This window comes from Perognathus longimembris, chromosome 3 (assembly GCF_023159225.1).
Source record: "Perognathus longimembris pacificus isolate PPM17 chromosome 3, ASM2315922v1, whole genome shotgun sequence".
Taxonomy (NCBI): Eukaryota; Metazoa; Chordata; class Mammalia; order Rodentia; family Heteromyidae; genus Perognathus; species Perognathus longimembris.
Genome location: NC_063163.1, coordinates 71,893,094 through 71,916,183, shown reverse-complemented (window position 1 = coordinate 71,916,183; position 23,090 = coordinate 71,893,094). Strand labels below are relative to the sequence as shown.

Below are 23,090 nucleotides of genomic sequence, written 5' to 3'. Positions count from 1 at the left end.
CCAGCCCAGGCAAAATATTTATGACACCTTCATCTCAGCTAATAGTTGAGTGTGATGGCTTGTGCCTGTTATCCCAGTGAGGAGTTTAAAATAGGAGAATCACAGTTCTGGCTGGCCTAAGCAAAAAATAAGACCAGAGCAAAATGATCTGGGGGTGAGACTCAAGTGGTATAGCACCTGCTTAGCAAGCACCAGGCTTTGAGTTTAAGCCCCAATAGTGCTAAAAAAGAAAGAAAAAAAGAAAAAGAAAACCCATCTTGGGCTGCGGCTATAGCTTATGGGAGGACGTTTGCCTTATGTGCATATGGCAGGTGCCAATGCCAGCACCGTAAGTAAACATTAATACAAAAGCAAAAGCAAACTGATCTATTTACCCATATCTGAAATTCTTCCATAAAGACAGATGAACTCCGGTGCCACTATAGGGCACTGCTATTTAGAGCTAAGATGCAGTTCCCTCTCCTCCCCCCCGCCCCCAGGGTCTTCTAGAACATGTAAATGTGCCAAGTAGACATAGATAACAACCAAAAACAAACAGTGCACAAACATTGTAAGGAAAGGCAGGCTGAGGCTGGGCCTCTCAGATTAAGGACCAAAGGTGACACCTAGTGGTAGAACTAGGTTAATGCAGAAATTCTGTGTGTGTGTGTGTGTGTGTGTGTGTGTGTGTGTGTGTGTGTTTCAAGATAAGTCCGTTGAAGCACTGGCCTTGAGGATAAAAATTTTAAAGGAATGCCCCTCCCCACACACTATAAACCCCACCAAAGGCTGGGTGTCAGTGGCTCATGCCTGTAATTCTAGCTACTCAGGAGTCTGAGATCTGAGGATCACGTTGCGGTTCAAAGCCAGCTAGGGAGAGGAAAGTCCATGAGAATCTTATCTTCAGTGACCTACCAGAAATCTGGAAGTGGCACTGTGACTCAAAGTGGTAGAGCTCTAACCTTGAGTGAAAGAATCAGGGGCAATGCCCAGGCCCTGAGTTCAAGCCCCAACAACTGACCACACACACACACACACACACACACACACACACACACACACAGAGCCAAGATAAGGTTTTTTGTTGTTGCTTTTCTTTTTGGCAGTCCTGGGGCTTGAACTCGGGGCCTGAGCACTTTCCCTGGCTTCTTTTTGCTCAAGGCTAGCACTCTACCACTTGAGCCACAGTGCCACTTCCAGCTTTTTCTGTTTATGTGGTGCTGAGGAGTTGAACCCAGGGCTTCATGCATGCTAGGCAAGCACTTTACCACTAAGCCACATTCCCACCTCTACAAGATAAATATTTTTAATGCAATACTTTTAGAAAACCAAAAGAATTCTAAAATGAAATCTAAGCCAAGTGCTGGTGGCTCATACCTATAATCCTGAGATCTGAGGATTGTGGTTCAAAGCCAGCCTGGGCAGAAAAGTCTCTGAGATTCTTACCTCCAATGAACCACCCAGAAAACAAAAACAATAACAAAAACTGGAGGTGGTGCTGGGTGTGGCTCAAGTGGTAGAATTCTAGCCTTGAGCACAAAGAGGCTCAGGGACAGTGCCCAGGCCCTGAGTTCAGGCCTCACAACCAACAAAAGTAAATAAAAATAAATAAAATGAAATCTATGCTTAACAAAATATTAAAATGTTAAATAAAATACAACTCTAACCCCTGCTCAGCCGGCCTTATCTTCGCCCTGGCCACATCTGAATGTGTCTCTAGTGTCCTTGGGCATATTTGGGGGGCCTGGATGTCTGGCCCTCTGCAGTCATGGACGCTTAAGTCTCTGCATGTGCAATGGTGTAGATTTTCCCAGCCAAACTTGACTCATCTCTAAATGGCTTATAATATCTAATGCAACTAGAGCTATGGAAATAGCTGTTAGGCTGAGCTGTGTAGAGGAAAATGATGAGATGTCTGTATGTGTTCTGTATGGATTCAAATTCTCTAAAATATTTCTGCTAGAACTGGGGCTTGAACTCAGGTCCTGGGCTCCATCCCTGAGCTCTTTCACTCAAGGCCAACGCTCTGGCACTTTGAACCACAGCGTCACTTCCAGTTTTCTGGTGGTTCATTGGAGATAAGTCTCACAGACTTTGCTGCCTTGGTTGAATTTGAACTATGATCCTCAGATCTCAGCCTCCTGAGTGGCTAGGATGACAGGCGTGAACCACACCGGTGCCCAACTTTTGTAGAGTTATAAAATTCACCTGTTGAAGTATACAGCTCAATAAGTTTTCATAAATTTACTCATTTATGTAACTCCTACTCAAACCCTGTTTCAAGACATTTCTGTCACCCTCGAGGGAGGACTCCTGCAGTTAGAAATCTATTCCATCTCTGTCAATTTTCTGGACATTTTGTCTAAGTGGAATCATAAAACATGTTGCCTTCTTTTCTGCTGGGCTTCTTTTACTTAGCAAAATATTTCAAGGTTCATTTACTTCCTGGTCTCTGTATGGGAATGCTTTTCACTTTTTAAGGCTAAAAAACATTTATTGGTGTTGCTCTAGTCCCTTGCCAGGTATGGATGTGTGTTTTCATTCCCTATGAAAAGCACTCCTAATGAATATTCATGACTGTGTCTTCTGGTTATATGTTCTTTTGTGGGGAGAGCAAGGGAGGTTGGATGAAGTTGTTGTTAGCAGTAGAGAGCTTGCCCAGCATGCATGAAGCCCTGGGTTCAGTTCCTCAGTACTACATAAATATAAAAGGCCTGAAGTGGCGCTCTGGCTCAAATGATAGTGTGCTAGCCTTGAGCAAAAGAAGCTCAGGGACAGTGTTCAGGCCCCAGGACTGGCAAAAAGGAAAAAAAGAAAAAGAAAAAGAAATTGTTTGAAGCTGGACCGTGGTGGCTCATGCCTTTCATCCGGCTATTCAGGAGGCTAAGATCTGAGGATCATGGTTCAAAGGATCTGAGGATTGTGGCTCCTGGGCAGGAAAGTCCAGGAGACGATCTCCAATGAACCCCCAGAAAACTAGAAGTTGCACTGTGGCTCAAATGGTAGAGTGCTAGCCTTGAGCAGAAAAAGATCAGGGACTGTGCCCAGGTCCTGAGTTCAAGCCCAATGACTGGCAATCACTCACTCACTCAATCAATAAACAAATAGAAGTAGGGCAACAGATGAGGATTGGTTAGCGGTTCCCATACCTCAAGGGGGTGGGGAAAGGTAGGATGCATAAATCATGTGGCATTGATGAGGTCCCTGAGGACCCAGCCCCCCAAAGCATGCTGGAGGCTGGGTTATATGAGGGAATTGAATAGAGGGGTTTGCCAGCCTGTGGTCAGGAAATCCAGAGATCAGCTGGTGGGACAGAGCAGAGGGGAGGTGTGAGGAGGAAGGAGTGGGTCTAAGAACAACTCCCCACCTTGCTCCAGCCCTGAGCAAAAAGAGAGACATTCAGTTCCTCCCAGGTGCCTTCCACAAGGCTTGTCCACATGTCCTCAAGGCACCTGGGAAATGTAGTTTTCTGGATGCCTCTGCACAGGCCTCTGACCCACAGTGTTTGCACAGAGACATAAATGAATCCCAGGGCTAGGCACAAGTGGCTCACACTTGTAATCCTAGCTACTCAGAAGGCTGAGATCTGAGGGTCATGGTTCAGGCAGGAAAGTTCATGAGACTTGTATCTCCAGAAAACTGGAAGTGGAGCTGTGGTTCAAAGTCACAGAGCACTAACCTTGAGCTAAAGCACTGAGGGACAGCGCCCAGACCTGGAGCTCAAGCCCCCTGACCACAAGCAAAAACAATGACCCCAGGAACAAACCAGTGTGAGTATCTGTGTAAATGCTTCACTGATCCTATTTGCACCCCCCCCCCCCATTCCCTTGAGTGCCCTTGCCTCCAGGACCTTTGCGTGTGTCATTCCCAGTGCTTGGAGCTCCTCCTGTTGAAAGTCTAGGACAGTGTTGGGAATGTGGCTTAGCAGTAGAATGCATCCCTCATATACATGAAGCCCTAGGTTCGATTCCTCAGCACCACATAAATAGAAAAAGCCAGAAGTGGCACTGTGGCTCAAGTTGGCAAAGTGCTACCCTTGAGCAAAAAGAAGCCAGGGACAGTGCTCAGGCCCTGAGTTCAAGCCCCAGGACTGGCAAAAGAAAAAAAAAAAAGTCTAGGACAGTGCTGGGAATGTGGCTTAGTGGTAGAGTGCTTGCCTGGCATGCATGAAGCCCTGGGTTCAATTCCTTAGTACCACATAAACAGAAAGAGCGGAACTGGCACTGTGGCTCAAGTGGTAGAGTGCTAGCCTTGAACAAATGCTCAGACAGTTCCAAGACCCTGAGTTCAAGCCTCAGAACAGGGGTGGGTGTGGGTTGGGGGAAGAAAGTCTAGGACACTTTAGTCCCTAATCCTTGTACTCCATATTTGTTTCTTCTTTCTTTCTTTCCTTCCTTCTTTCTTCTTTCTTTCTTTCTTTCTTTCTTTCTCTCTCTCTTTCTTCCTTCCTTCCTTTCTTTTCTTCTTTTCTCCTTCCCTCCCTCCCTCCCTCCCTCCTTCCCTCCCTCTCTCCCTTCCTTTCTTCCTTTCTTCCTTCCTTCCTTCCTTCCTTCCTTCCTTCCTTCCTTCCTTCCTTCCTTCCTTCCTTCCTTCCTTCCTCCCTAACTTCTCTCTCTTTTTGTCATGAGGCTTGGACTCAGGGCCTGGGCACTGTCCCTGAGCTTTTCCTCTCAAGGCTAGCACTCTTCCACTTGAGGCACAGCGCCACTACTGGCTCTTTGAGCGGTTTAATGGGAGATCAGAGTCTTACAGACTTTCCTGCCCCGGGCTGACTTTGGATTGCCATTCTCAGAGCTCAGCCTCCTGAGCAGCTGGGAACACCGGTGTGAGCCGCCACACGGAGCCCTCCCTGGTTTCTTTAGTCCTTTGTTTCTTGCCTGTCTCCCAGCCGCAGTCAGGCATTGCTGTCTGCTGCTCGTGGCTGGCATGTAGTAGATGTTAAATAAATCTCTAAAATAGCCCGTCAGTTCGTCCTCAGTATTCCCTCCTTTGGGGGTGCGGGAAGAGTGGGAGCGGCGAGGTCGTGGCTGGGGTGCAGAGGATGTCACTTAGGAGCAGCCTCTGCTTCTCGCCTTGCACACGGTCAAGACCCTGCCTTCCCTTCCATCGCACCCCCAGGTTGGCGCCTGTCCCCCCTCTGCCAGCTCCGGCCGGCGGCGGCGGCTGCAAAGGCTGAGTCATGGCCGCCTCCAGACGGCGGGGCGACGGCACGAGGTGACGCGGGGACGCCGGGAGGGGGGCCGAGCGCGGCCGGCCAGGCGCCGAGCCCGAGCCCCGCGCCCGGCCTGGGGCGCCACCCGGGGCCCGGGCCCCGCCCCGCCCCAAGCTCCAGTTCACCATCCCGGACTGGCGGGGGGGGCGGGGGCCGAGACCCACCCTGGCCCCGGGACTCATGGTCCCGTGTTCCGCCGGACACCCCCGACCCCCAGCCCCACCCGGGGGCTCCCAGGGCGGCCTTGGTGCCCAGTTCCCCAGTTTCCCCCGGATCGCATGGGAGTCCCCGTCCCCCTCCCGGAGCCCATGGGGGTCCCGCCCCCACCCCCACCCCGAGCGCATGGGGATCCTGTCCCCCCTCCGGAGAGCATGGGGATCCTGTTCCCTCCCCGAGCACATGGGGGTCCTGTACCCTCCCAGGGCACATGGGGGGTCGTGTCCCCCCCCACACACCCCCGAGCGCATGCGGGTCCTATCCCCCCCGACCGGAGCGCATGGGGGTCCCGCGCCCTCCCTCCGGGTTTTGGGGAGCACCTCACTATAGCAGGTGGGTGGAGACTTGGCGACTCCCGCCACCCCCTGCCAGCTCGAGGAGGGAGGTCGTGATGGGCCGCACCCCCTTTTACAGGGTCTCCGCAGGGCCCCAGGAGGCCCTGGGGTGAGAGAGCCCCCCCTTGGGGGGCAGGGTTGGTGATACCACGCACTGAGAAAGTGGGGGTCCCCCACCCGCTGTGTCCCAGTGGAGGGGGCTGCGGGGCGGCCAGGAGTGGGGTTGCCCGGGAGCCCCCAGACCCCCGACAGGCTCGGGGCGGGAGCCGTGACGTCAGGCGGCTGGAAGTGCCCGGCGCGGAGGCGGGGTGCAGGGAGGCGGGGTGCAGGGGGGCGGGGGGCCGGCGCTTTATAAGCGGAGCCTGCGAGGCGCCCAGCCGCAGCCCGCGTCCCGGGTGGCCCCCAGATCGCGGTCGATCGCAGGTTCCCCCCTTCTTTCGCAGGGAGGGTTCCACGGCCCGATCAAGTCCCCCTTTATTTCCAGGGGGGGCACACAGCGGGATTGGAGTGCCCCTCCCCTCCAGGGGGGCGCGCGACTGGATCCAGGGGTCCCCCTTTCTTTCCCGTTGGGCGCGCAGCCGGATCCGGGGGTGGTCTCCTCTTCTTTCCCTGGGGCGCACGGCCAGACCGGGAGTTCCCCTTCTTTCTTGGGGGGCACACGGCCGGGTCGGGGGTGCCCCTCCCCTCCGGGGGTCTGGATCAGATCGCGGGGTCCGCGGGGCATGCGGCGGGGCCGCAATGTCGGTGCCGCTGCTGAAGATCGGGGCGGTGCTGAGTACCATGGCCATGGTCACCAACTGGATGTCGCAGACGCTGCCCTCGCTTGTGGGGCTCAACGGCACCGCGTCCCGCGCCGGCTCCTCCGAGAAGATCGTGAGTGCGCGGGGGCGGGGGCCGGGGGCGTGGTGGCCGCGGCCACCCCGAGTCCCCCGGCTGCCGGGCCGTGGCGGGGCGCGGGGCGGGGGCGCCCTTCCCACCCCGCCTCTTCTTGGAGGATGTTTATTTATTTTGGGGGGGAGGGAGACTGGGCGCGCAGGTGAAGGGAGCCCTAGACCCCTAAACAGCCTCCCCGCTGCTTACAGTTCTGATGATGATGATCATTATTGGTTATGAATCAGTGTTATTTATTAAGGAGTAGCAATCCAGTGGCCGAGCCAGGCTCGCTCCTGCCCCCCCGGGCGGGCACAGGCGGCCAGGGCTGCGGAATTGAGCCGGGTCCCAGCTGAGTGGGGTGCAAGGGGAAGGGAAAGGTTGGGGGGGGGGACCCGGGAAGGGATCTTGTGTCTTCATGGAGCGGGTGTCTCCGATTACCTGCGCCTTCAGTGGCTCCGCCTGGTTGTGTCTGAACGTCTCTGAGTACTTCCACACACACACACCCCCCCCCCCCGTCTGTCTGTCTCTCTCTGTCTTTATTTCTGTCTCTGTCTCCATCCCTGCGGCTCTATCTCAGACTTTGCATCTCTTTTCCTGTCTCTCTTCTCCCACATCCCTATTTTCCTCCCCGTCTTTGCCAAGTGCCAAATATTTCTGTACCCCCTAAGTCGCCCACCCCTGTTGGCAGGTGGGGGGATGTGGCTTCCAGCCCTTCCCCTCCTCCCTGCATTCTGGCTTCCCTCTCTTCAGAAGGAAGGGGTTAATAATGGTGGTCTTGAGGTCCTGAAGAGAGCGAAGTGGAGGGTCAGGGAGGGGGCTCCCCCATTACAAACTTACCCCAGCCCCACCCCTCTCCCCTTTGCCTCTCTAGGAGCCCCCTCCCTCCCTGCCAGCCTCAGTGCCTTTGCAAGACTCACCCCAATACAAGGCATGGGCCCAGGCTGTCCCAACTTCACCAGCCCCCATTCGTGTATACCCCCAAACCATCACACTGCTCCTCCTGGAAAGAAAGGGGGCTCTGCTCCCTCGGAGCTGAGAGGTGGTTGTGAGCTGAACACAAATGCAAGTTCTTACACTTGATGCCACTAGATGAACCCCAGTGTGTGTGTGTGTGTGTGTGTGTGTGTGTGTGTGCATGTCACATGGTGTGACACTGTGAGGCTCTGTCCTGGGGTGTGTTATGTTGCTGAGTGTGTTCTGGGTGTGTGTGGATATGGGGGGGACTGTGGAGTTGGTGTCCCTGAAGCCAGAAGCCAAGTTCCCCCCCTCTCCTCCCAAGTGAGTGTGTAAATGCACATGTATTGCATGTGTGCAAACACCAGCATAGGTGTGTAGAGTTGGTGCTCACACATGTGCAAGCACCTGCCTCTGAGTTTGAATTGTGTGTGCACAAGTGTGCATATGTATGCAAGGGTGTACCTCTGTGCAAATGCATCTTTGCCACTGCATTTGCTGGCTTTGCATGCACGAGACCTTTGTGCCTGAGTGTGTCATGGCTCCCATACGTGTGTAAGTGTGCATGGGAGATATGAGTTCCGTAAGTGGGTATATGCGCATGCGTGGCATAATTTTTCTGGGTGTAACTGCGTGTGCACGCCTCTGCTCTGTGCTCTGGCACCTATGCAGCTAAACAGATCCTTGTCACTGGCTGAAGGCTGATGTGTGTGTCCCGCTCTGTTCCCTCTTACCGTGCATTGTCAAGGGTTTCTCTGGGCAAGGTAGAGATAAAGGATTGCTGGTGGGTCCTGGGATGGGGTTGTGACATGAGAGGCTCTGGGAAGCCTGAGAAACTACCTTTCCCCCCAACTTTCTCTATGCATCACTGACTGCACCTCACATTGATTAGAGAGGAGGTCTCCTTCAGTGAATGGCTGTGGGGGGACAGAGTGCTGCTGTCCAGATTCCCATCCATAAATCCGTTCAGGGATCCACCAGCTACTCTACTACACACCTGCCTGTCCACTGTCCTCCATCTCCCATCTGATCTTTACCTTTCCATTCACCCATCCATCCATCCATCTAGGTTTCCTTCCTTCCTTCCTTCTCCTTCCTTCCTTCTTTCCTTCCTTCCTTCCTTCCTTCCTGCCTTCCTTCCTTCCTTCCTTCCTTCCTTCCTTCCTTCCTTCCTTCCTTCCTTCCTTCCTTCCTTCCTTCCCTCCTTCCCTCCCTCCCTCCCTCTCTCCTTCTCTTCCTCCTTCCTTGAACTCCAGTCCTGGGCACTGTCCCTGCCTGAGCTTCCTTTGCTCAAGGTTAGCACTCTACCACTGGAGCCACAGCGCCACTTCTGGCTTTTTCTGTTTATGTGGTACTGAGGAATCGAACACAGGGTTTCATGCACTCTAGGCAAGCACTCTGCCAGTAAGCCACATTCCCGGCCCTCCATTCTATTTATTCAGCAAAACTACCCAGCACCTCTTGTATGTCCAGCATGTTGTATTTGAAAGCTCCCAGTCCAGTGCCTTTCGTGTCAGGTGATCAGTTAGTGGTATAGCATTTCGAGTTAAATATATCGGGGAGTTGAATTCTGGCCTGCAATTAAGTAGCTGTGGGACCCATGGGGAAACTACTTGATCTCTCTAAACTTCACTTTCCTTATTGGTCCAGGAGAACTGAGTCTCCATTAGACCCAGAGATCTGGGAGGGGCTGGTGGGGTGTAGCTTTATGGTAGTTGACTTGCTTAGCTTGGTGACACAACAACAATAAGCAAAAAGCAAACAAACGGGTAGTGTGTGTGTGTGTGTGTGTGTGTGTGTGTGTGTGTGTACCTGTACAGGGGCTTGAACTCAAGGCCTGAGCACTTAGCTCTATTTCTTTTTTCACAAGGCTGGTTCTCTACCACTTGAACCACATCTCCACTTCCAGCTTTTTGCTGGTTCACTGGAGATAAGAATCTCAGGGGCTTTCCTACCCAGGCCATGTTTGAACCACGATCTTCAGATCTCAGCCTCCTATGCAGCTAGGATGGCAGGCGTGAGCTGTCTGCGCACGGCTAGATACGTGCTTAAGTGACTAAATCCCTTCCCCTTCCTACCAAGGCGCACAGTAGGTGCTCAGGAGGGGATGGTGGGGGTGGGCAGGCTGATTTGGGGGAGGCAGATGAATTTAGAAATCTCAGCAGTGTGAATTCCCAAAGCCACCAGACAGATGGTGAGATGCAGGTGAGGCTGAGCCATCCTGCAGTGGGCTCCTCTCCCATCCCTCCACCGCTTCGTCCACTCGAGCAGCTCCCCTCAACAGCAGCTGTAGGACCAGGCCAGAGGAAGCTGCCCCTGCCTCCAGCTTTGGTCTTTCCCAGCCGTAAACCATCTCTGCTGGATGAGAGCCTTTGGCAGAATGACCTCTCCCGAGGGATCGTAAATCCTCCAGCAGACTCTAAGCTGGCCAACTCCGAGCTGGCCGCCATGGCCAGCCCACTGCCATTCCAGAGCCTGCAGTGAGTTTACTTGTGTCTTCTGTCTTCTTCCCTAATCCAGTCTCCCTCCCTGTTTCATGAAGGCTTCAGGGAGGGGAGGGAACAAGGGGAAGAGACTGGGGGGGATGGGGGGAGAGGGAGGGTTGTTCCATTTCCTTCAGTGCTTTTTCCCAATCAATACCAAAGCACAGGCTTGAGCATGAGCCCCTGAGTTCAAATCCCAGTTTTGCAAAAAAGGAAGGAAGGGAGGGAGGGAGGGAGGGAGGGAGGGAGGGAGGGAGGGACCTAAGCTCAGGTTGAGCATGGTTATACCCACTGTAATCCCAGCTACTTAGGAGGTGGAGGTAGGAGAATCGGATGTTTGAGGCCAGCCTAGGCAAAGTCAGTAAGACCTTGCTTCCCCAAAATAAAATAGAACAAAAAGGTTGGGGGCTTGGTTCAAGTGCTAAGCCCTGAGTTTCAATCCTCAGTAACACACACACACACACACACACACACACACACACACACACATCTCAGAATCTATGTCTTTTCTGTGTGTGTGTGTGTGTGTTTCCTGAGACTTGAACTCAGGGCCTGGCGCTGTCCCTGAGTTTTTGTGCTCAAGGCTAGTGCTCTACTCCATCTCCATCCACTTCTGGCTTTTTGGTGGTTCATCAGAGAGAAGAGTCTCACAGACTTTCCTGAGCAGGCTGGCTTCGAACCAGATCTCAGTCTCCTGAGTAGCAGGGATTCCAGGCCAGAGCCACCAGTGCCCAGCTTGGCTTGCATTTGGCATAAGCATTGAAGCAAGAAAAGGGGGGGAGGGGTGCAGCAGCTCTCCTTACAGCTCCTAAAGCTTTCCCCTCACCCCAGAAACAAGTCAAACAACAAAGAATAATCTGCAAGAGGGAGAGAAAAATGTGATTGTCACATCAGCCCAGAGAAAAGTGGTGAAATATTCCCCATTTTCACTCACCCAGCAAATCAATCCTTTCTCTTAACCTAAAGCAAAATTCTCCTGAAGAATGTTTCTGTTCATTTGCTCACTCAATCATTCAACAAGTGTTTACTGACCACCTATGTGAATGCAGCAGACAGAAATCCCCATCCTTGTGGGGCCAGCATGTCAGGGTAGGAGAGGGGAGTAAGGAGTATACATATAAATGTGTACTAAGCTGGCACTGAGTGTCCTGGAAAGAAATAGAAGATGATCTAGAATGGGGGAAGAGAACCATTTTGGTTGAATGACCTCCCTGAAGAGGTAACACTGGTGCAGAGATATGAAGGAAGGGAGGAAGGGTATCTAAAAGGAAGGTTACAGGTAGTAGCATGTGCAAAAATCCTGGGGTAGAAATGAACTTGAACATTGTACCAAAGAAGGTCAGTTTTGACTGGTACAAAGTGGATGAGGGGAAGATTAAGAGCAGATGAGGGTAGGACAGTGATAATCTTGTGGAGATGTCTTGTAGGGACTTTAGATTGGATTTCTATATGCTCCCTGGCCTCTTGTTTTATTTTTCTGATTGTACTTTGACCTTCTAATAGATTTTGTATTGTTGATTTATTTATCTTGTCTGAGCTGGGCACAGTGACATACACCTGTAATCCTAGCTACTTAGGAGGATGAGGCAGGATAATCTGGAATTGAGGATCTGGAGTTTTGTTTTGTTTCAAACAAAAACCGAAGAAATAAGAATTGTCTGGCCAGCCAGTGGCTCACACCTGTAATCTTAGCTACTTAGGAGGCTGAGGTCAGAGGATCATGGTTCAAAGCCAGCCCAGACAGGAAAGTCCATGAGACTCTTATCTCCAGTTAACCATCAAAGAGCCAGAAGTGGAGCTGTGGCTCAAAGTGGTAGAGTGCTAATCTTGAGCGAAAGAGCTCAGGGACAGTGCTTAGGTCCTGAGTTCAAGCCCAGGACTGGTGTGTATGCGTGTGCGCGCGCACACACACACACACACACACACATCTTCATTCTTCATGGATTCTCATATAAATATCCTGTCCTGTACGTGGGGATTTTGTTTTAATCAGTTGTTTTCAAGCAGTTTGTTGACTGTTAGCCACAGTGCTTAGTCTGGGACCTTAGCACATAGTAGGTGTTCAATGAATACTTGTCAAATACATACATGGAACAGAATGGGATGCTATGGAGGGTTCTAAGCAGGAGAAGAACAAAAGATTACAAAAGCAGGAGCTAGGAGAGCAGGACAGAGGTGACTGTGTGCGCGGGTGAGTGAGGATGGAAGCTGGACCAGGGTCAAGGTGAAGGAGGTGGAGAGAAGCACTTGACCCCATCAGCCATGTCACCTGCTCTCAGTTGTGGACAGCTGGCTTCTGCTAAGAGACACAAGGCAGGCTCAGAGCCTGTTGGTAGGGGGCGTGGTTCGAGGGCGTGGCTCATTCCAGGGGCGTGGCTGCAGGCAGGGGCGGGGTCTGCGATGGGTCTGGTTTTATAGTGGGTGTGAGCTTCCGTTGTGGGTGTGGTCAGGCAGGAGGAGCCTGATCCCACCACTGGCTTGGTCGTGTGAGCTTGGCTTTGCAGTGTGAGTGTGGTCACGTGCGAGAGTGTGGTTTGTGGGGGCGTGGCTTTGCCATGGGCGTGGTTTCAGGCTATAGTGCTTGCCTATCCTGTGGGAGAGAGGTCCTGGGTTTCATCACTAGGCCTAAAAGCCATGACTAGAGCCTCCCCCAAGATCCTCCGCCTGGTCAGCAGTCCCAGTGACATGACATGGTGTGTGTGGTGACAGGGATATATCAGGAACGTTGTGGGGGCAGAGGAGAGGCACCCAAACCAGCCTGGTTGCAATGGAGTTTTCCTGGAGGTGGTGATGCCTAAACTGAGCCTTTTCATTTTTTATTTCTTTCTCTCACAACACATGTTAGGCAAGCACGGAACCACACCTTCAGCCCCTCAATTGAGTCTTAAAGTCTGAGACTCAACCAAGTGAAGGGATAAGCTGTGACCCTCTAGATAGAAGGAGCAGTGAGGACACAGCCTCAGAGGCAAGGGGCAACGGGCATCCTGGTGGGCTCAGGGAAAATTGCAAACAGCCCAAGTTTCTGAGATGGGTGTGGAAATGTTCCTAGTAGTCAGAGTGGTTCCAGCCCACCAAGGAATTTGGCCAGAGATGTTTAGGGTATCATCTTCTGTTCCATAAAATGAGAGTTTTGCTGGGTGCTGGTGGCTCACATTTGTAATCCTAGTGACTCAGGAGGCTGAGATCTGAGGATCTCAGTTCTAAACCAGTGTAGGCAGGAAGTCCGTGACTCTCATATCTTCAATTAGCCAGCAAAACACTGGAAGTGGAGCTGAGGCTAAAGCACTAGAGTACCAGCCTTGAGAGAAAAAGTCCAGGGACAGGGCCCAGGCCCTGAGTTCAAGCACCAGTACCAAGACACACACACACACACACACACACACACACACACACACTATGCCACTTCTAACAGGCACCTCCTTGGCCAGGCTGGGTGAGGAAGAGAAGCAGTCATCTGAGCTTTTACAAGAGTCTGATGTGAGGTTGGGTGTGTTTGTGTGGGAGAGGGAAGAGTCTGTCACTAGGAAGCCAGGCAGGAGGGAAACTGAGGCAGAGGAGGCAAGGGGAAAGTGGTATGGTGTCTGCCTGTAGCTGCTTCAAGTTTATCTTCCTGTTTTTCTCTATCTTGGATGTCTCTGTTAAACTTTATGCACGTGCACACCTCTCTCTCTCTCTCTCTCTCTCTGAGTTTATCTCAGTCTCTGCTTCCATGTGTCTCTCTGGGCTCTGGTTGTCTCTCATTCCTCTTGGATATCTCCATGCATCTCTCTGTCTATGTCTGCCTGCATGTCTAATCTGTCTGTCTCTGGGATTCGTTCCCTTACTATAGGACCTTGCCAGGAAGTGGGAAGAGAGAGAGAGAGAGAGAGAGAGAGAGAGAGAGAGAGAGAGAGAGAGAACACACATCTCAAACTTGTGAGGTCTGGTTAGGAAGAACTGGATGAGTAGTTAGGAAAGCCCCAGAGAGTTGGGGGGTGTCCTGATCTGTGGGTCACTTGAGCTCTGATTGGGGCAGGAGGTGGAAGGAGGTGGAAGTGGGCACCCACACTCCCATCCCTCTGCTATCCCAGTCCTGTCATGGCCACCCTGGAAACTGTACCTTTAGGACCCAGCCACCAGGCTCCAGCTCTGGCCTCCAAGAGGAACAGCTCGGCTCCAGCTGCAGCTTATTCGGAACAAGGGAGATGATTGCGGAGGGTGGGGGGCGGGGGGGGGGGGAGAAGAGGGCAACCGGGCCAGGGAGGAATCAGGAATGATTTGGCTGCAGTGAGCTGTGGATGGGTGGGGGTAGGGGCCGAGGAGCCGAGGAAAGCAGGCGATGGAGGCTGGAAAAGGCCGAGGAAGATCTGTCTGCCCAGCCGTGGGTCCATCTGTCCCAACTTCTGGTCCTCCTTGTTGCAAAGTTTCTCTGCCTGTCTCTTCCAGGATTCCAGAGCGGTCCCCCTGTCTCCGCCCCTTCTTTCCCTGTCTCTGTTGAGAATCTGTGGGCCTTCCCGCCTTGTCCCCATCACCGCAGCCATCCTTATCAGAAGCACGGCCACAAGGCCAGCCCCAGCGCTCTGCCTGGTCTTCTCTCTTGTCTTTTCATTTCTGCCATCCTGCAGGGCCAAGAGATAAATAGAGGTGACAACATTCCCAGAAACAGATGGAATCGTGTCCTTCAATAGAAAGATATTTTGTAAAGATATCTCAATTAGAACTAATTAATTAAGCGAGCCGCTTCCCCTTGCCCTCTCCTCTTGCCCTGTCGTTCCCCTGCCCCCCCCTCCAGTCCCCGGGAGGGGACCCAGCCAATGAAGGGATGGCAGAGGGTGGCGGCTCAGACCGGCTGGATGATTAATTTATCACAGCCTGCTCCCTGTGGCCCCATCGATCCATCTGGAAGGGTAGAATGGCCAAGGGATGCAGGTGGCAGCTGGCCACCTGCCTGACCCTGAAGTAAGCTCAGGCTTGTGGGAGGGAGGGCTTTGAACCTGACTGAACGGAAAGGCAAGGCCCGCAGGCGCGTATCTGGGAGGGCTGGGCGGGGCTAACATCTGGGCGTGGTCGGAAGAGGTGTGGTTTGATGGGTGAGACAAAATGGGGGCGTTTACACACCAAGTCCTGGGCTTGGCATGGCCCTGTGACAGGGACACCCGAGACAGGACCTACAGCTTTCCGGAAATCCAGTAAAGAACCCCAAACTACACACCGGGTCACCCCCAACTCTGGTCGCTGCAGTCAATAGGGTTGAGTTTCAGCTCTTTCTTTTTAATTTTTTTGTTTGTTTCATGATTCTTTGAGACAAGGTCTCACTATGGAGTCCAGACAGCCTTGACCTCCTGATCCTCCCACCTCAAATTCCGAAGTGCTGGGATTAAAGGCATGTGTCACCATATCCCGTGGTACTGAAGCTCTTGATGTACTGTCTGCTCTTTTGTCATTTGTGGCTTTCCTCCCCGCAGTACATGGCTTCAGGGTCCCCAGTTGCCCCTTGGACGTCCTTGAGGGTCACTAAGCCTCATCTCTGCTCACTCTTCTGCTCCCAGCCCAGAGGGAAAATGTTGTCTCACAATTACTGTGTCTAGCTACAAAGTTCGCGTATTTTTGCCCAGTATTAGACTGAGGCCATCCGTGCTGTAACTAAACAAACGTGATTCAGATCTGATGGCCGTGTCCTGGTGGCTCGCCCCTGTAACCCTTGTTATTCAGGAGGCTGAGATCCAAAGGTCCTTGGTTCAAAGTCAACCTGGGGAAGAAAAGACACAGACTCTCCATCTCCAACTAACCTGCAAAACCCCAGCTGGAGGCATGGCTCAAGTGGTAGACCACCAGCTAGGAAGCAAGCAAGCTGAACAAGCATGGGGCCCTGAGTTCAAACCCCTGTACCAGGGCTGGGGATATGGCCTAGTGGCAAGAGAGCTTGCCTCGTATACATGAAGCCCTGGGTTCAATTCCCCAGCACCACATATATACAGAAAATGGCCAGAAGTGGCGCTGTGGCTCAAGTGTCAGAGTGCTAACCTTGAGCAAAAAGAAGCCAGGGACAGTGTTCAGGCCCTGAGTCCAAGGCCCAGGACCGGCCAAAAACAAACAAAACAAAACACCCCTGTACCAGCAAATCAACAAAAATCCCTAGTGTAACAATGCTTCAAAGAGTAAGGCAAGCTTGAGCTCAATGACAGGTCTGTGAACGCGACCCTCACTATAAATGACAGGTGGTAAGCCGCCTCCAGGGTGGCACAGCCCTTGGCACAGTGCCAGGTCTAGAGATCCATCTCTGGATGTGATCCCCAGGTGTGTGTGTGTGTGTGCACGCGCGTGTGCTGGTATTCCTTAACTAACTGGAAATGTGACTCTATGTGAGAAGGAATTTGCTGGTTCTGTGGCCGTAGAGAAGGCTTGCCAGCCATCATCATGGCTGACTTTATTAGCCCTTGTGAGCACCACGTGACCCCAGCAGGACACTGTGACCCCAGCAGGACACCTGGCTTATTAGTAAAACATCAGCTCTGTGAGAACACTTCTGCCCCGACCGCAAAGCTAATGAGCTGGCTAGGGAGCCACCAGTTGGCAGTGGGTGCGCAAATGTCTCCTCCTGAGAAAAGTGTAGCCCGTTCGTGGGTGTGGACCGTTTGCGTGTGCTGACAGGTGGACACAAGTGACATGCGGGATGACACATGCAAGGGCACACACATCTGACCAGTTTTCGGTTTTGAGTGGTACTGGGGTTTTAACTCAGTCAGGTTGTGGCTTTTGATGAGCAGACCCCTTAACCTATGAGCCACGCCCCCACTTCTGAGCCACACCCACATTGCTGAGCCACGCTCCTATGGCTTGAGACCTGCCCACCTCTTAGCCACGCCCCTACGTGGGAGCCACGCCCCCACCTTTTTTGAGCCATGCCCTATAACTGGGCCACGCCCCCACCTCTTGAGCCCCGCCCTGTATCGCTTGGGCCACGCCCCCACTGCTGAGCCCTGCCCTATCAGTGAGCCCTGTTCCTACCCCTGATGCCACGCCCACCGCGGAACCGCGCCCCCAGCTCTAAGCCACACCTCCAACGGAGCTACACCTGCAGCCCCTTTATATGTTGGCTATTACGCATTTCCAGTTAGAGTCTTCTTGCCTTGTGCCTGAGATGGGCTTAAGCCATGATCCTCCTATTTGTGCTCCTGATATCCCTAGCGATGACTGGCAAGCGCCACCACACTCAGCCACTGGAATGGAATCTTTTCTGCTTTTTGCTCCCCGCTCCCCCCAAGTCCTGGGCTTTGGGCTCGGGCTGAGCACTGTCCCTGGCTTCTTTTTGCTCAAGGCTAGCACTCTGCCACTTGAGCCACAGCGCCACCTCTGGCCGTTTTCTATATATGTGGTGCTGGAGAATCCTCAGGGCAAGCATTTTTGCCACTAGGCCATACTCCCAGCCCAAATGGAATCTTTTCAACATTCGTGCCCCTGTTGGCCTAGAACTGTGATTTACCTCCCCCATGCCTTCTCCCCCCATCGACTCCTGAGTAGCTAAGCTTGGCTGTTCTTGAGCACTCACGGGCAGGTAGCATGCGTGTGGCATTTGAGAGGACATAATGTGGACATGGCGAGCATGCAGAGGGCCCTGGTTATTCACAGGGAGGCGTTTTCCGGTGTGATGAGTGTGTTTCATGGTGTGGCTGTGCCGTTTGTGAGTTATGGGCAAGGTACAGGCATAGCTGGTTGGTGTCACCTGGGCACCAATAAGCACGGAAGAGTTAAATAGATGAAGATACACCCAGCAAACAAGTGTAAACATTCTTACACAGCTGTACTGCACACACAGGATAGCTAGTTCCTGATGGTTTGCTTTAGGAGTTTACAACTTCATGATGGTATAGAGCAAGGCATGTTCAGTAGAGAATTTTTGTTGTTGTGTTGTTGGTCGTAGGGCTTGAACTCAGGACCTGGGCACTGTCCCTGAGCTTTTTCACTCAAGGCAATAATATTCTCACAGTCGTTTCTGCCCAGGCTGGCTTTGAACCTTGATTCTCAAATTTCAGCCTTCTGAGGAGCTAGGATGATGGGTGAGACCTCCCGGCACCCACTTCAATGTGCATTTCTATCTGTACACGGTTGGTGGTCTTCAGCAACAACACAGTGCCCATGTTGCGCACCTTTGCACAGGGCCTGGATTTATGCTAATGTGCATGTATGTACGTGACTAGTCACACACGTGTCCATATATTCCATAATTTCTCACGCCTGGACACCTGCTCCTAAACCCGGGTATCCATTGATAAGTCACACAATCCTAGTGTGTTTGGGGACATCAATGACCAAATCTCCATAAGTCCCTGTGAACTCTTGGCAGTTAGACCTCAAAGGTAACAAGGGCAAGGGCGTGGCTCAATGGTACGGGGTAGCTGGGAGGGAGTAGAGGCCATGGGGGCGTGGCCTTGTGGGGAGGAAGTCACTGTTTTGTCCATTGGGCCACAGATTCTGCTGTTGATCTCTGTTTAAACATATTCTGTGCCTAAAGTAAACATTTTCCCAGGATCCATTTCTTCCTTTAACATACCCCTGCTAGCCGGGCACCAGTGGCTCACACCTATAATCGTAGCTACTCAGGAGGCTGAAATCTGAGGATTGCAGTTCAAAGCCAGCCTGGGCAGAAAAGTCCTCGTGAGACTCTTATATCCAATTAACCACTCAATAAAAAAAAACGGAAGTCGTGGGACTTGGGATGTGGCTTAGTGGAACAGTGTTTGCCTAAAATTAAAAAAACAACAATGTTAAAGGTCAGCTTTGAGGCCCTCTTAAAAAAAACACAAAACAATAACTAAGCAAACTAGTGAAAACAAACCAATGGGGGCCAGGAGTTTGACCTAGTGTTAAGAGTGCGCACCTAGCGTGCATGAAGACCTGGGTTCGATTCCTCAATACCACATACACAGAAAAAGCTGCAAGTGGAACTGTGGCTCAAGTGGTAGAGAGCTAGCCTTGAGCAAAAAGAGCTCAAGGACAATACCCAGGCCCTGAGGTCAAGCCTAGGACTGGCAAAAATAAATAAATAAATAAATAAATAAATAAATAAATAAATAAATAAATAAATAAATGAAAAAGTACATGAACTGTATGTACAGTGTAGAGGGAGGGGCCAAGAGGGAAGTGAAAGTTGATTGGGAGACTTGGGAGAAAATATCTCCAATTTACAAAGTTTAGAGGTCAGGCCAGGATAGGCAGGAAGGGATGGATCTGAACTGTCCCAGTTAGCATGGTCTGTCATGGGCCAGTAAACTTGTCACAGTGTGTCATGAACAAAGCAGCTGAGTTGGGGACAGCTCAGATGGGGGCAATTTCCATCTGAAATGTGTCTAGGATGTAAGAATCGTCGTTGGTTCTCTTAAAGTCCCCAGCTTTTGGAGGGATGTATTGGGGATCAAATTCAAGGCCTTGCACTTGCTGGGCAAATGCTCTCTAACAATTGAGCCATACTTTTTTCCCCCGCTTTTAGTTGTTCCCCCACTTTAGTTGTTTTTCAGGTAAGGTCTTAAACTTTTTTCCTTTCCTTCCTTCCTTCCTTCCTTCCTCCCTCCCTCCCTCCCTCCCTCCCTCCCTCCCTCCCTTCCTCCCTCCCTTCCTTGCTGATCCTGGGGCTTGAACTTTGGGGCCTAGGCACTATCCCTGAGCTCCTTTTTTTTTTTTTTTTGCCAGTCCTGGGCTTGGTCTCAGGGCCTGAGCACTGTCCCTGGCTTCTTTTTGCTCAAGGCTAGCACTCTACCACTTCAGCCACACTGCCACTTCTGGCCATTTTCTATATATGTGGTGCTGGGGAATCAAACCCAAGGCTTCATGTATACAAGTCAAGCACTCTTGCCACTAGGCCATATTCCCCTGAGCTCCTGTTTTAAAATTTTTTTTAAATTTATTGTCAAAGTGATGTACAGAGGGCTTACAGTTTCACAGGTAAGGCAGTTATCAGTTATCCAAATTGTTACCTCCTCCCTCATTTTTCCCTGAGCTCCTTTTGCACAAGGCTAGTGTTCTACCACTGGAGTCACAGTGCTACTTCCACCTGTGTCTGTGATTAGCTGGAGATAAGAGTATAAGGGTGGGTTTTTTTTGCCTGGGCTGGCTTCCAACCTTGATCCTCAGATCTTTTAAACTTCTGCCCAGGGCTAACCTTAGACCTCCAGCCTCAGACACAGTAGGGTGACAGATGGGCATTCTATGCCCAGTTTGGTGGTGAAGATGAGGTGCTAACTAACATGTTGACTGGGCTAGCCTCAAATCATTATCTTTCTGATCAATGCTTCCTTAGTAGCTGGGATCACAGGCATGAGCCACTGCATCCAGCTTTTTATTTTATTAAAATCGTATCTCCCTATTTTGTCCAGATTGGCCTTTGTGATTCTTCTGCCTTACTCTTCTGAGCGTTGGGATTACAGGCATGTACCACTATGCCCAGCTAAGGTTTCTCAAATCTTTTAGTGTGTGTGTGTGTGTGTGTGTGTGTGTGTGTGTGTGTGTGTGTGTTACTGGAGATGAAGCACAGGTGCTCTCAGCTACGCCCCTAGTTTTAAAATCCCCAAATTTTGAAGAAGAATAACATGTATATTAACTTGTGGAGAAAACTCTGTAATGATAATCCTAGAGAAGAAACCATAAATCCACATTAATGAATTTCGGATAATCACATTGGAAAACCAAAATCCTCTTACTCTCATTAATCCAGGGGCTTATCAATCCCTGGTGGTAAATATTTATTCAGAAGGCTTGAGAATTGGGGGGGGGGAGGGCTCTGTTGGGGGGGGTGCTGTGCTGGTCTCTGCCTGACGAGGGGACAGCAGCTAGAGCTGGGGGGACCTGGGTGTGGAGACCGATAAAGCTTGGCTCAGGTCCTAAGATAGTGGACAAATTCCAAGTCCTGTCCGGCACCAGTGGCTCATGCCTGTAATCCTAGCTACTCAAGAGGCTGTGATCTGAGGATTTTGGTTTGAAGCCAGCCCTGGTAGGAAAGTCCATGAGACTCTTCTCTCTAATTAATTAACAAAATGTTGGAAATGGCATTGTGGCTCAACTGGTAGAAAGCTAGCCTTGAGCAAAGAAGCTCAGGGACAGTGCTCAGGCCCTGAGTTCAAGCCTCAGAAAGGGCACACGTGTGTGCGCGCGCGCACACACACACACACACACACACACACACCGAATTCCAAGCCCTGGGACAGAACAGAGAGGTATCCTGAGGGCCTTGCATAGTCTTTGGTTGAGTAGGAGCCAGACCCAGATCAAACCGAGCCTTGCGTAGATCAGGCTGGATTTGGGTTTGAGGACAGACACAGGGTCAAATCCAAGGTCTGTGTGGATCAGGACTGGATAGATCTGGCCAGGCTTGGCTTAAACTTAAGTTAGACAAGACCAGCCCAGTCCTGATGACTCCTGCCTGTAATCCTAGCTATTCAGGAGGTTGAGATTGGAGGATCATAGTTCAAAGCCAGCTTGGGCAGGAAAGTCCATGAGACTCTTACCTCAGATTAATCTCTAGAAAACCAGAAGAGGCACTGTAGCTTAAAGTGCTAGAGTGCTAGCCTTGAGTGAAAGAGCTCAGGGATAGCGCCCAGGCCTTCCCTTCAAGCCCCATGATCGACAAAAACAATAAATAAATAAGGCTAGGTATAATAATGTGTACTTGTATTCCCAATCCCCTAAAAGGCCTGGGGATTGGGGGCTTGGCTCAAATGATAGAGCCCCTGCCTAGCAAACAGGAGGCCTTGAGTTCAAACCCAAGTTCACAGTAACCACCCACACACAAAAGAATTGGAAAATTTATCACTGTGTCTTATACACACAGAGAACATATGTGTATGTGTGCATGCGCACACATACATGCAGATACACAGTCTGTTCCATAAAGGACCAGTCCTTTCCTTGTGTTTATTCTTGGAATGAGGCCTAAGTCACACTCGCTTTTGTCAACCTCCCCTCCTCTTGCCTCCTGGCCCATCAGATGGGGTCTCCTGTCCCTCCTGGGCTTGGGGAGGGGATCCCAGGGTGACAGCTTCCCACGGAGAGCAAGAGCTGCAGCGTGGGCACCTGCCCTGCCCCTGGGTGGTGTTTTTCCACAGTCCAGGGAGGGGACGCCAGGATTGGACCATGGCCTCAAGGATGTCTTCTTTCCCCTTCCTGCCAGGACATCTGGAAAGGAAAGTGGGGGGGGGGGGAGCAATCCACACAGACCCCAGGCCTCCCCCTCCCTGGCCCCCAGGGACTCTCTGCTCTCTGCCAGCCCACTCCTCTCTCTCAGCTCAAATGTTCCCAGGCAGGAAACTCATGAATATGTATAAGGGCCTGGCAGTGAAGGAGATTAAAAAAAAAAAGCATTTGGAATTTATGAACCAGGATCCATCTATAAATAACAGGCCTATGGTAGAAGTGGAGCTGTTGCTCAAGTGGTAGAGTGCCAGCCTTGAAGAGAAAAGCTAAGGGACAAGGCCCAGGCCCTGAGTTCAAGCCCTGGTACTAGCATGCACACACACACACACACACACACACATACATACACACACACACGGGACAGAATGAGAGAAGAGAGTGGGAGAGAGGACAGACTTGGGGCAGCTCTGCCCCTTGGACTTTTAGTCTTTGTTCTGTGTTCCTATAACACATTACCTGAGGCTGGATAGTTTATACTGAACCCCCTCCCCTCCTCCTCCCCCTCTCCCCCGCAAACCATAGTGCCTGACTGTCGTCCCAGTATTTGGGAGGCTGAGGTAGGAGGATTATGAGCTCCAGACCAACCTGGGCTTCATAGTGAGATGACCACAAAAAAGGAAAATATAGGTGTGAGAGAAAGGGGGGGAAGGTTCCAGAAGGGCTAGGTTGAGCAAGGAAGAGGTATACAGGCTGGCTCTGATTCCTAAGGTGGGTGCACTGGAGCATATGAATCATCAGGGTGTGGTGGCTCCCCAAAACCGAGGGCAGGTCTCCAGAGGTCACAGACATGCAGCAGCTGGATCTAAACCCAGCCGTTAGTATACGGTCCAGGAAGAACCCCAAGAATAACTCCTACAGTCCCAGAGCCCCCACAGG

At 51.6% G+C, this 23,090-nt stretch overlaps 1 protein-coding gene across 2 annotated transcripts in view; it reads left to right on the top strand.

Annotated features, from left to right (window-relative positions):
- Nucleotides 1-23,090, top strand: part of Olfm2 (olfactomedin 2) — a 48,205-nt gene that overhangs the window by 3,381 nt on the left and 21,734 nt on the right. Inside the window, exon 1 of one of the 2 annotated variants that reach the window (XM_048342267.1) lies at nucleotides 6,149-6,615. The exons of the other annotated variant lie outside the window; for it this stretch is intronic. Coding sequence (XP_048198224.1) covers nucleotides 6,481-6,615 — 135 coding nt within the window. The 5' untranslated portion in view covers nucleotides 6,149-6,480. Of the gene's footprint in view, nucleotides 1-6,148; nucleotides 6,616-23,090 lie in introns of those variants that run through there. 2 annotated transcript variants of the gene reach the window in all.